At 41.8% G+C, this 12,440-nt stretch overlaps 1 protein-coding gene across 6 annotated transcripts in view; it reads right to left on the minus strand.

Annotated features, from left to right (window-relative positions):
- Positions 1–12,440, minus strand: part of Hydin (HYDIN axonemal central pair apparatus protein) — a 365,841-nt gene that overhangs the window by 266,169 nt on the left and 87,232 nt on the right. For all 6 annotated transcript variants that reach the window (XR_008215695.1, XM_052727909.1, XM_052727907.1 and 3 more), the window contains exon 8: positions 7,933–8,134. Coding sequence is in view for 5 of the 6 variants with exons in the window: in XM_052727909.1 (XP_052583869.1) it covers positions 7,933–8,134 (202 nt within the window). In the remaining variant the exon portion in view is untranslated. The remainder of the gene's footprint in view (positions 1–7,932; positions 8,135–12,440) is intronic.

The raw sequence follows: 12,440 nt of genomic DNA on the forward strand, positions 1-12,440 counted from the left end.
AGCTTGCCTCGTTTTAATTCTTTCCCAGCTATTCGATATCTAGGGAATAGAATGTAGAGCTGGCAAGGGCCGGGTTTAGACACTGATTTTACGATCTATTTCCTAGCTCCGAGACTTCTGGGAGCTTCCCAATTCCTCTAAGCCTCAGTGCTTGTTCCCCCCCAAAACAAACAGAGATGATGGGAGCAGAGTTCCTAACCTAAGAAACGGGGTTTAAAGGTGATCCAGGCCCTGGTTCAGTTCCCGGCACAGAGCGGGTGCTCCATCAGTACCATCTTCTGCCTATGTCACACATTTGCATTTCTAAGATGCCAAGCCTGTAAGATGCTTGAGCCACACCCAAAGATGCTCCTTCACTCACTCTCTAGTTCTCACTCTCTACCATGGTCAGTGAGAGGACAGCCTCTTCCAACCCTCTCCTCACTGCCCTCACTTTTCTAAATGACCTTTCACCTGGACTCTGCAGACTGGCCTGCACTCCCTCCACTCCACACACACACACAGACACACACACACAGACACACACACACAGACACACACACAGACACACACACACACACAGACACACACACACACACACACACACACACACACACACACACACACACACACACACACACACTTGCTCCTGTTCCCAGCACTGTACTGCTGTGACCCTGGTGACTGCACATATTTAGCAAGTGAGTGCTGAGTGGGCACCTGAGGTCACCGAGTTCCTGTCTCAGCTCTGACTTTCTAGATGAACTCATACAAACCAGAGGTTGCATTTTGTCAATGGTTCTTTTAAATAACTTCAGTGTTCCGAGCCCTTTGGCTATATAACACAAGGAAATCAAATAAATGGATCCGGTGTATTCTGGATCCAAGCAAGAAAGCAGCCTATGCTTCCCTTGTACTGCTAGGTGGGAAGCAGTATCCAAGGTAACCGGTCCTCCTATGCCACTGGCCATATCAGCTCGGAAAGAAAGGAACCCAGTTCTTCTTTATTTTGCTAGTTAACAGCTATCCGAAAGGCTTACAAATTACACACCATCTGTGTGGTGGTTTGGACGAGAATGCCCCCCATAGGCTCACGTTTGAATACTTGGTCCCTTGTTGGTGAAACTGTTTGGGAAGGACTAGGAGGTGTGGCTGTGTTGGAGGAGGTGTGTCACTGGGGGCAGGCTTTGAGGTTTCAAAAGACTCATGTCATTTCCAGTGTGCTTTCTGCCTCCTGCTTGCAGTTTGAGATGTGAGCTCTCAGCTGTTCCTGCCTCCACGCCTTTCCTCCACTATCATGAACTGTAACTCTCTGGAACTGCCAGAGAGTTAAAACTTGTTTAATAAGTTGCCTTGTTTGTAGTGTTTTATTACAGCAATAGAAAGTAACTAATAAAGTTTGAAACAAGAACCTCCACTTGCAGTAGTAAATTCTGAAACAACCATAGATGGAAATAAAGATACAGTTATACTGACCTTCTTTGAAGTATGGGGAAGAAAAGTGGGTAAATTATATGTAAGGGTTTTAGATACTCTGGATCTAGAGTTATAGATAGCAGTGAGCCGCCATGTGGATGCTGGGAACTAGACCCCAGTCCTCTGAAAGACCAGTGAGTGCACTTAACCACAGTGACATCTCTCCAGTCCACTTTGCATGGTTTTTTGAAGATAAAAAAAAATCAAGTTATGAAATATTCTGTATAGAGAAACCCCAATTTTTTTATTTTAAAAAAGTAAACAAAAAAATACTCATTTTGCAAAGGAATACATTTACAGATACTAAAATATTTCTTAGATTTTTCTCTGGGTCATATGATTAGAACTGATTTTATCTTAATCATAGATGCAATTTTAAAAAAATTGTACATCCACAACATGTTTCATTTAAATTAGAAAACAAGTCAAGTCAAAAATTGAGTGAGAATCAGTTCTCTGCAGATAGAGCACTGCAGACTTTTTCATGGTAGCCTGAGATGCTAACACAGCATGAGGGAGGGAGCCCAGGGTTCCATCACTGCAGAGGCATGGGGAAAGAATGGGGTGTAACACAGCATGAGGGAGCCCAGGGTTCCATCACTGCAGAGGCATGGGGAAAGGATGGGGTGTAACACAGCATGAGGGAGCCCAGGGTTCCATCACTGCAGAGGCATGGGGAAAGAGTGCACCGCAGCAGGGCATCGTGCAGCAGCCAGTGAGTTAGATACACACACAGTACCAGGAAGGGCCTTAAAACACAGAGCCTAGTTTAAAAAAAAAGAAAAGATACCTATTTTCTGAAACAATATATATTTCATGAGAGTAGGTGCACCTAAAAAGACATACATTAACATATTAGAAAAAAAAGAAAATACCTATTTTCTGAAACAATATATATTTCATGAGAGTAGGTGCACATAAAAAGACATACATTAACATATTAGAATGGTGTCTCCCGGAGAGTTAGTTCATAGGAATGGGTATGGGATGGAAGAGAATAAATACAGTGTCTTGTGTCTGTGAGGATGACAATGATTAGAAGGTTACAAGGAACTCAACTCTTCCACTAGAAAATGAAACAATTCCCATATGCTTCTCCTTTTCTATGGACCCTGGATTAGTGACAGCCAGTCCCAGGCAGAAGGAGAGAAGGGAGATCCCAGATGTCCTTCTCTCTGCCCTTGAGGAAGAACTGGAGATGTAGATGAGAGTCTGCAGGGGACAAGTACAACAACCCTGAGCAACACTGATGCCTACAGGGTGCTACCCAGCTGTGCATGGCTCCACCATCTTGACTTGTTGATAATCATAGTTTCTTGCCTCAGAGGTGCCTCAGTTTTATAGATGAGGACACGTCTCATAAGGAAGCATTTTAAAACAGGCCATCCTTGTTTTTCAGTAAGTATATGAATTTCACCCGTTTTACAGATGACCTGGTGGCTACTAACCCATGGCCTTCAGACAGTAAGTAGAGACCAGCCCTTGCAGCATCCCATAAAAGGTAGCGTAATGGTAAACAGTGTCAACTTGACAAGATCTAGAAATCCCCAGGACATGACCCTTTCAATATGTCTGGGAGGGATTATCTAGATTGGCTTAATTGGGAAGGAATACTCACCCTCACTGTGGGTGGCACCAGTCCAAGGAGAAAGTGAGATGAACACAAGAATTAGTCACTATTTACCTCCTGACTGTGGATGCAAAGTGACCAGCTGCCTCACACTTCTGTTTCCATGATTCACCTGTCATGACAGGCTGTCCCCTGACTTGTGAGCCAAAGGAGACTCTTGCTCTCTGAGTCAGGTATTCTGCCACAGTGAGACACATGACTGACAGAGTTGGTAATGGATGTTGAAGAGACTAAAAAGTCAGTGTCATGGCCTTCAGAGCTAGGAGAAGCACTCCCAGGTCTGCCTATAATAGGAAAATATAAGTGGAGCCAATGGGGTCATCACTTTCAAATGGACTGTGTGACCCTAGACAGTGAGGGGCTCTGTGACAAATGCAGGTCTAGAGGCTCCTGTCCTGTTTACCAGGTGCCACTTAAGTCTTCAGTTTTTTTTTTTTAATGACACCAGGGAAGGAGCCCCCAAACATAACTGAAATCAAACTTATTACAGTAACCCAGGTGGCAGGCTCAAATATCAATTAAGTTTGAATTAACTAGAGAGATGTGTCATTTTGTACACCTGAATGCCGTGGAATAAATCCACGCTAACCACAGTGTGGGTTGTCCACTGAGGACACTGTGAGGTCATAAGCAAATGTAGAATTAGAGCCACCTGCTCTTGAAACAATGACTGTGACCCTGCTGGAGATATTGGGAGCAAAAATCCATAAAAGCCCACACTGAGTCTCAATACAGGGAACGTGAGGAGACTATGTCTGAAAGATTCTTGCAGAGTGCATCCAGCCAAACACAGCTGAGGAAGGAAGGCAGGAAGGATGCAGTTCTTTCTGCAGAGATTAATGTCTTTTCTAGCTCCAGAGAAACATCAAAAATAGAACAAAAAGGTAATTTCTTAAAAGGGTCCTTAATGTCAGATTCTGAAGGTGTTTTGTTTGTTTGTTTTTAAAGCTCAGAACTTCTTCCTAGAGGAGGGACATCTTCATGGCCAGAACCTGAAGCCTGGGAATAGCCCCATGTTTCTATGCCCAGATACATGTCCCAAGGTTCTAACACTGTAAGACCGGTGGAGAGGAAGATCACCCTTTCCAGAACGGAAAAGGTAGGGGCTGAAATTCCTCCACTGGGAAAAGAGACAGCCATGTCTTGGCTCACCAAGATTCTGTGGGCAAGATACCATGATGGATGGAACAGGAATCGAGGCCAAGTTTCAGTACTTGTAGATGAATGCCTCAGGATGAGATGGAAGCCTCTTTGCAAATAGACACTGGAGTCTCATTTTGTGAATTCACACTAACGTTCTATCTTAGGTCTTTGGGATGCTGAAAGGGGACATTTTAATCCCTGGAAATGTGTCTCTGTCTAAAGACAGGTTTCCTCTATGCCAAGCTCAGGACCAAGATCAACCCTTCTCTCTGCAGTTTAAACTAGAGATGCTGGAAGAGGGAGGGGAACTAAGCAAGAAACTGCTGTCCTCATTAGGAGCAAGAGCATCACATATACAAAAGACCGGGTCAGGGACAACTGCATGGGCCTTGCTAGAGAACACAAGAGAGACATTGTCCTGCTGGTTAATGACCTTGCAACTGTTTTGGGGGGGCATGGGCAGACCTCTGCTCTGTATGCTGCTCATGTGTGGCCTGGGGCATAACCTGAGAATGTGCAAAAGAGGGGACCACAACCGTTTTCCTATGTCCCACCATCCACGCTCACTGGTTAGTGAGGCACACAGAGCCTTGTTTTGGAGAGAATAGCTGGCAGTTATTTCAGAGACAAGAACCCAAGGTGAAAATAATCGTATGAAAGTTGAGGCATGCTTGGGAGTGCATCAAAGAACAAGAAAGGGAGAAGGGAGAAGAGCCTACTGTTGGTCAAGTTAAAGATCAGCCATGATGTGACTTGCTTAGAAGAGGGAAAGAAGGCAAAGTAGCAGTCAGTAGACTCTTTACTTAGATAAATCAATCTATTTGAGGGAAACACAAGTTCCATTGATATATGCCACCCAGAGAGAAAGCAAAAATAATCCTAGTTAGGGATCTAAAGCCGCTTTTCAAGTTTGTGGTTTAAAAACTGGGCATGACCCTAAATGACCCTGTGAACAGGGCTGTGATAACTGTGATATGCAGATACCACTATGGAGAGCTAACTGATTCTCCTGGCCATATACCTAGAAGTGGTATAGACAGACGATATGGATGAGTAAAAGTGGTATTATTGCATAGTAGAGCCTTGTCCAGCCATAAAAGAAGAATGCAATTATGACATCTGCAGGGACACAGCTGGATGGAGAGCATCACGCTAAGTGAAATATATCAGCCCCACAAATGCAAGTATTGTACATTTTCTCTCATATGCAGAAGCTAGACAAAGGAAAAATAAAAGGTATGAAACCAGAATAAGGACCACTGGGACATGGAAAAGAGAGAACAGGAAAACATAAGTGCAGTAGAGGGTGAATACGATCACAGTTCACTATGTACACATTGGAAATGGAAGTGTTTAAGAAAACTTACTTTATACAATAGACAGTGAAAAGAGGGGTTGGGGCTGGGGAAACAACTCAGCTGATAAAGTGCTTGACAGGCAAACATGAGATCTGGTGCTCATTTCCTCAGAACACATGTAAAGCTGAGCACAGGATGCATGTGATAATCCCAGCACTGGAGGTGTGTAAATGGGAGAATACCTGGGGACTACTGGCCAGTCCAGCCAAGTCCAAGTGCTCCATGTACCGTGAAAGACCCCGTTTCAAAAAATAAGGTATATAGTGATTGGGAAAGCTGACCACCATCGACCTCTGACTTCTGCATGTGCATGTACACACATACGCATGCGTGCGCACACACATACGCGCACATACACATGCTCGAGTGCCTGAGCAAATAGACACACACACAATCACACACACACATACACTCATGCATACACATACGCATGCATGTATACATGCACACGCATGCACAGACATACACATGCACACACACAGGGCCAGGAATATAGCTCAGTTGTTAGAGTGCTTGCCAAGCATGTACAAAGCTCTGAGTTGAATCTCAGTACTTGATAAAACCAGGCAAGGTAGCATATACCTGTAAACCCTTCTATGAGGAGATAAGAGGCAGGAGGATTAGGAACTCTAGGTCATCCCTGACTACTTAGTGAGTTTGAGGCCAGCCTGGGATACATAAGGTCTAGTGTCAAAACAAAACAACAAAAACCCAATCAGCCAAACAAATAAAACAGGTAAAAAAAAAATATTAATAAGCTAAGGCTGTGGGTGTCAGGGGAAGTGAGGTGGAGACAGAACTTGTGTCTGAAGGTCTATTCTGGATGGTCTGGCACCTTCCACACCTGCTGTTTCCTCCCTCCTTCCGTCCCTCCCTCCCTCCCTCCCTTCCTCTCTTCCTTCCTTTTTTCTTTTTAACTTTAACTGTTAAAATTAACTTCTGGATACTTTTTGGACACTGGCCTGGAACTAGAGCCACGCTATAACCACAGGCAGCTGGAACTCCCCTTTCACCTCCTCTGTCCCCACTGACTCCAGTTTTACATGTGCTTGGGCCTGTCCAGTGGCTGCTCAGCACACACCATCAGCTGCAGAATCAGGGCAAATGGGGCAAGGGAGAGGCTGCTCCCCCTGCATTTTTACATGCTGCATTTCCTTTTAAAAATTTCCCACTTTTATTAGCATTTATTAACTGTACACATGTTTCATAGTTATATAATATTAATAATTAAAGAAAAAAAGCACATCATGGGCATTCTATGTTTCATACAGTTACATAATATTAATAATTAAAGAAGAAAAGCACATCATTGGCATTTCTAAACCCTGAGGTCCAGCGACGTCTGGAGGCAGGGAAGGCTTTTCTTTGCACAGGGGCGACCCTGTGATTAAAGCTCATCGCCTGGACGACTGAGCTTCTGCCCACTGTGTCCCATCATCGTCCTGGATCCTTCTGATTCAATTAGGGACAGTGCGCCAGGGGACTTCTGCCCGCTCCCCAGGGACCTAAGACTTTTATTTTTATTCCACGCTAACTCTGTTTTAAACAAAGCCTGCCGCTTCCCGGGGCTAATCCTTCACGGAAATGGAGAGGCAGAGACTGAAGTAAATGCAATGAAAGCAGCTGGAGTGTTAATTCAGAGGGACCCAAAGGAGATAAAGTGAACTCAGCTTCAGACAGGCAGGGATGGGGTCAATCCAAAGAAGCATCCAGAACTAACCATGAGGCGGGGAGCCAAAGTCAGCTGGTTTTACATTTTTCTAATCTCTGCTGCTATTTGAATTATCATTTTTTCTAAAGCAGACTATTAAAGAGTCCACTAAGAAATCATTATTAAATTACATGCAGACTGGGCAGTGTTGTGAAAGACAAGAATATGAAAATCATTACATCTGAACCCTTCTTTTCCTTCATTCTTCCTATTTTCTGGAAACTTCTTTTCACAAAAGGGAAAAATAAAGGAAAAGAAAAAAGTGACATAGATGCCAGGCCAAAATGGATTATTCTGGGGACTCCCTGTAAGAGCTGATAAATTTGGTCAGGGCTTTGAAAAGTAACACACACATGTAGATTAGTGCTTAAAAAACAGGAAAGAATGGCATATTTTTTAATTAATTAAATCTTTAATTATTGCTACACTATAACCCAGTTAAGTTTAACCGAGCAATTGATGTTACAAAGCTCCCAAAGAGCACCCCACATTGGAGCCAGTTTCTCAAGGTTGGACCTTGTGGTGGTTAAGAATTTGCTATAAAAAACAGGGCTTCCCGTCCCTCCCCCTACATCAACTGAATTTACCCCACTGCACCCCTGCACTGCTGCATAGAGTTGGTTTCTGTTACAAACCTGTATTTTTCTCTGTCCTCCTCTTCTTGGGTGGCAAATATCTTCCACTGGAAATGGGCGATGATATTAGAGCGATTATGAATGGTTATCGTCCGTTGGTTGGCCAGAGATATGTAGGTCTTCTCCATGATCACGGAATTCTTGTCCAGTCTTATATTCACATCTATGGCAGCTCCATAGAGACCTACAAATACCATTTCACCTAGGAATGAACAAGGTAGAAACACACGTTATGATTTATTCTAGGATGGAGAGCTGGCTCACTTGATAAAGGCCTGCAAGCATGAAGGCCTGAGTTTAATACCTCAGAACCCCCACAAAAAGCCAAGCATATGCCCAGAACCCCGGTGCTGGACAAGAGGAGACAGATGGATTCCTGAGGGCTGACTGACCAGCCAATCTAGCCAAAGGTGAGACCCTGTCTCAAAAAATAAGGTGGGTTGAGGAAGACACCTGATACCGGTCTCTGGCCTGCACAGCACGCACACACACACACACACACACACACACACACACACACACACACACACACACACAAGACTATTTCTAGAGTGATACTTCCGGCCTTTCAAAAAAAATCAAGAAGAGGTTAAGGAATGTAGAACATATTTCATTCTCCCCAAGTCCATCAATCCAGAGTCAGACATGATCAGAAGACTTAATTATTGCCCTTTATTGAAGTTACTGGAAATCAAACTATCTCTTTCAGTCATTTTAAGAAATATAAACTACATAAAATATAAACTGTTATGGAAGGTTATTTGAGGATTTTCTTCTTCATAAATACTTTTGGGACTTACAGTCTACCCAGGAGGACCACGAGCTTCAGAATTATAAACACCTGCCTGATCTTTAGCTCCAGCATGATCTAGTTTCTGGTTCTAAAGTCAAATATATCACCATGGGACTTAGGTCCTCACAGTGTTCAGAAAATAGATTCAGTTAAGTTAGAAATTGGAAAGTGACTGAACAGTATCACATAACCAAACAACACACACAGTGCTGTGCTGGAGTAGCATATCCATAGAAAGAAAACAAAAATAAATACCATGAGATAATCTTTAAAGGAATGTCGGGAACATCTTTTCTTAGCAAAGCACAGTTGTAGATTCAAATGCTGCAGATTCACAGAAGTCACTGTGAATTCAAGAAGGCACAGCTCAAGAATTATATTCTGTTCAACTCTGCAATGCTACATCACTCTATTGTAAAACAGAGAAAGGGCCTGGAGGGACAGCTCAGGAGATAAGAGCACTGGGTGCTTTCCCAGAGGACCCGGGTTTGATTCCCAGCACCCACCTGGTGGCTCACAACCAGCTCCAGTTCTAGGGAATATGACCCCCTTCTTACGGCCTCTGTGGGTATCAGACATACACATAGTGTACAGACACTGATGCAGAAACACACACACACACACACACACACACACACACACACACACACACACACACACAGTAATTTTAAAAACAGAAAGGATATGTTTAAATACTATGTATAATTTATGGATCTATATTGTACAAGTTTTAACTAGAATCCAGAAAGCATAATTATTCATCCTTTATTTTTCAGCAAACATTTCTTATTTATTAACAATAGAAAGAAAATGGCCCCCAAAGGGAGTGGCACTATTAGGAAGTGTGGCCTTGTTTGAGTAGGTGTGGTCTTGTTGGAGGAAGTGTGTCACTGTGAAGGTGGGCTTTGAGGTCTCATATATGCTCAAGGTACCACCTAGTATCTTAGTTCACTTCCTGCTGCCTGTAAGATGTAGAACTCTCAGCTCCATGTCTGCCTGCATGCCACCACGTCCCACCATGATAATAATGGACTGAATCTCTGACCTGTAAGCAAGGCATCCCAATTAAATATCTTCCTTTATAAGAGTTGCTGTGATCATGGTATCTCTTCACAACAATAGAAACCCTAACTAAGAAAACAGCATATGAGCCAAACAACCACCTTAGTAAATCAATAACTCAGGTTCTGAGACGCTGCCTCCAGATGGGATGATCTCTTACAGCTACTTAATGGAGCCAAGTAAAACAAAATACTGTTCCTTCCCAGTTAATCTGGACCTGGTTATAATTTAGTGATAATTTAGATTTTAAAGACCAAATATGTAATTCAACATTAATCTAGTTGTCTGTGTTTCTCTTCATAGCCCTAGCCTAGCAGATCGGGTTTCATAGCTTCCCCAAAATTTTTATCAAAGCTTAAAGAAAAAGTAAGCATCAAGCCTTTGAGTCTAAATTTTAAAGACAATAGATAGATAGATAGATAGATAGATAGATAGATAGATAGATAGATGATAGATAATCAAATTATAAGCACTATAAAAGCATGAACAAGGAAATTAAAATGTCTCACTCTCCCCCACTCAAGCCTAGGCCTGCAGTTTAGAGGCAAGAAGTGCCAAGTACCAATGTTTCCATGGCCATCCTTCAGAAAAACTTTCAGACTTTCTAAGGAGTGGAAGTTTTTTTTTTAATTGAAAATAGATTCTTCTCTCATACAATACATCCCAACCACAGTTTCCCCTCCCTCCACCCCTCCTATGCCCTCCACCTCCCTTCTCTCCCCATCCACTTCCCTCTGTTTCCCTTCAGAAAAGAGCAGGCCTCCAAGAAACAACAACCAAACATGACAAAACAAAATACAATAACAAGAGGCTGGAAAGATGGCTCAGTGGTTAAGAGCACTGGCTGCTCTTCCAGAGGACCCAGGTTCAACTCCTAGCACCCACATGGAAGCTCACAACTGTCTGTAACTCCAGTTCCAGGGAATCTGACACCCTCACACCAATGCACATAAAATTAAATAAAGTTTTTTTTTTTTAAAATGATACAATAACACAAGGCAAAAGCCCTCATATCATGTCTGGACTAAACAACCTAATAGGAGGAAAGGGGTCCCAAGAGCAGGAAAAAGAGTCAGAGATATACCCACTCCCACTGTTAGGAGTCCCATAAAAACACCAAGCTAACAGCAATAACATATATGCAGAAGAGCTGGTGCACAGATGCAGGCCCCATGCATGCCATTTTAGTCTGTGGAGTAAAATTTAATAATTGGTGAAAGCTCACTGTTCTTCTCATTTGCATATTCTTAATTATGGTTGACATTGAGTTCTATTATATAAGTTAATAAATAGACAAGATAAAAAGAAGGCTTTTGCTATAAATTCTGGTACTAAAAGAATTATGCCTCCAAGGTGATGGTGAACTGGAAGGAGATTGGCCCTAGTTTACTGTCAGAAACCTTGCTGAAATTGCCTACATCTTACAGAACACTTCAAGCTTTGAGTTTGTCATTCACTAATTCTAACCTGAGATAATGGAAAGAAACAACTCATTCTCCTTTATAGGAAGGCATCCACAACCAAAATTTCAAATTTTCCAACAACACACAGCCAAATATAATAAGGCTTGCAAAGAACTGCAACTCAATGTGTTAGAACTAGCAACATATGAAAAACAGAAGATACCAGGTACCAACAGATAGAGTCCATACACCAATTACACTTAGCTTGTTCATAGAAACCAATGGATGATCTTGAAGCTATACCCAGAGAATAGGAGACTGAAAAAGGATCTAAAATATGGAGAATAGTCAAACTCTCAGACTTACAGAGAAAAAATAAAATAAAATGACCTAAATTTTAAAAGAAGACTGCAAAGGAGAAAAAAAAAACTTTAAGAGATATCTATAATAAGAGAATTTTAGTTTTTATGAAAGAAATTAGTGAAATGAAAAATGGTTCATAAAATATAAAAGGTAGCATGAGGAAATAACATGAGTTTAGGGGTCTCATGAGGACCTCATGATAGCAATGGTTATGTCTAGTCAAGATGATATTTCAAGAGATGATGGCTAAGGATTTTCTGGAATTAAAACATCAGTTCATAGCTCAAAAAACCCAAGGGAATTCAAGTGGGGTAGACTGAAGAAAATGTATACCTACATATATAACAGTGAAACAGAGGAAATCAAATCAAAATCTTGAAAGCAGAAAGAAACAAGACATTGTTTTCAATGGACCCACAGATAGAATTATACCTGATGCATTAACTGAAACAGTGGAGACTAAAAGACTATATATAGAATGCTATCTTCAGCCTGACAAAGCAGGAAATTTGACAACCAATGAGTCTATAGAATTTTTTCAGTTTTTTAATTTTTGTCTGAAAATGTTATTATTTTGTTTTGACCTTTCAAGGACACTAGAAAGCTAAAACACCCCCTCAGTTTAACCCTGTTTTTCCTTCAGTGCTTTAATGATGATATTCTGCATCTTCTAGCTTCCCTAGTATCAGTTAAAGAGTTTGCTGCCAGGGTTATGAACATTCCTCTTAAGGCAAACTGTCTTTTTTTCTACTTTTTTCCCCTGGATTCTTTTATAATGATCTCTTTGCTTTTAAACAATAGTATGCCTACATTTGGTTTTCTTTCTTTGTATGAAAGATGTGCTGAGCTTCATGAATACATGGATGAATATAATTTAGTATTTTTTA

This window comes from Peromyscus californicus, unplaced genomic scaffold (genome assembly GCF_007827085.1).
Source record: "Peromyscus californicus insignis strain IS unplaced genomic scaffold, ASM782708v3 Scaffold_8__1_contigs__length_139910024, whole genome shotgun sequence".
NCBI lineage: Eukaryota > Metazoa > Chordata > Mammalia > Rodentia > Cricetidae > Peromyscus > Peromyscus californicus.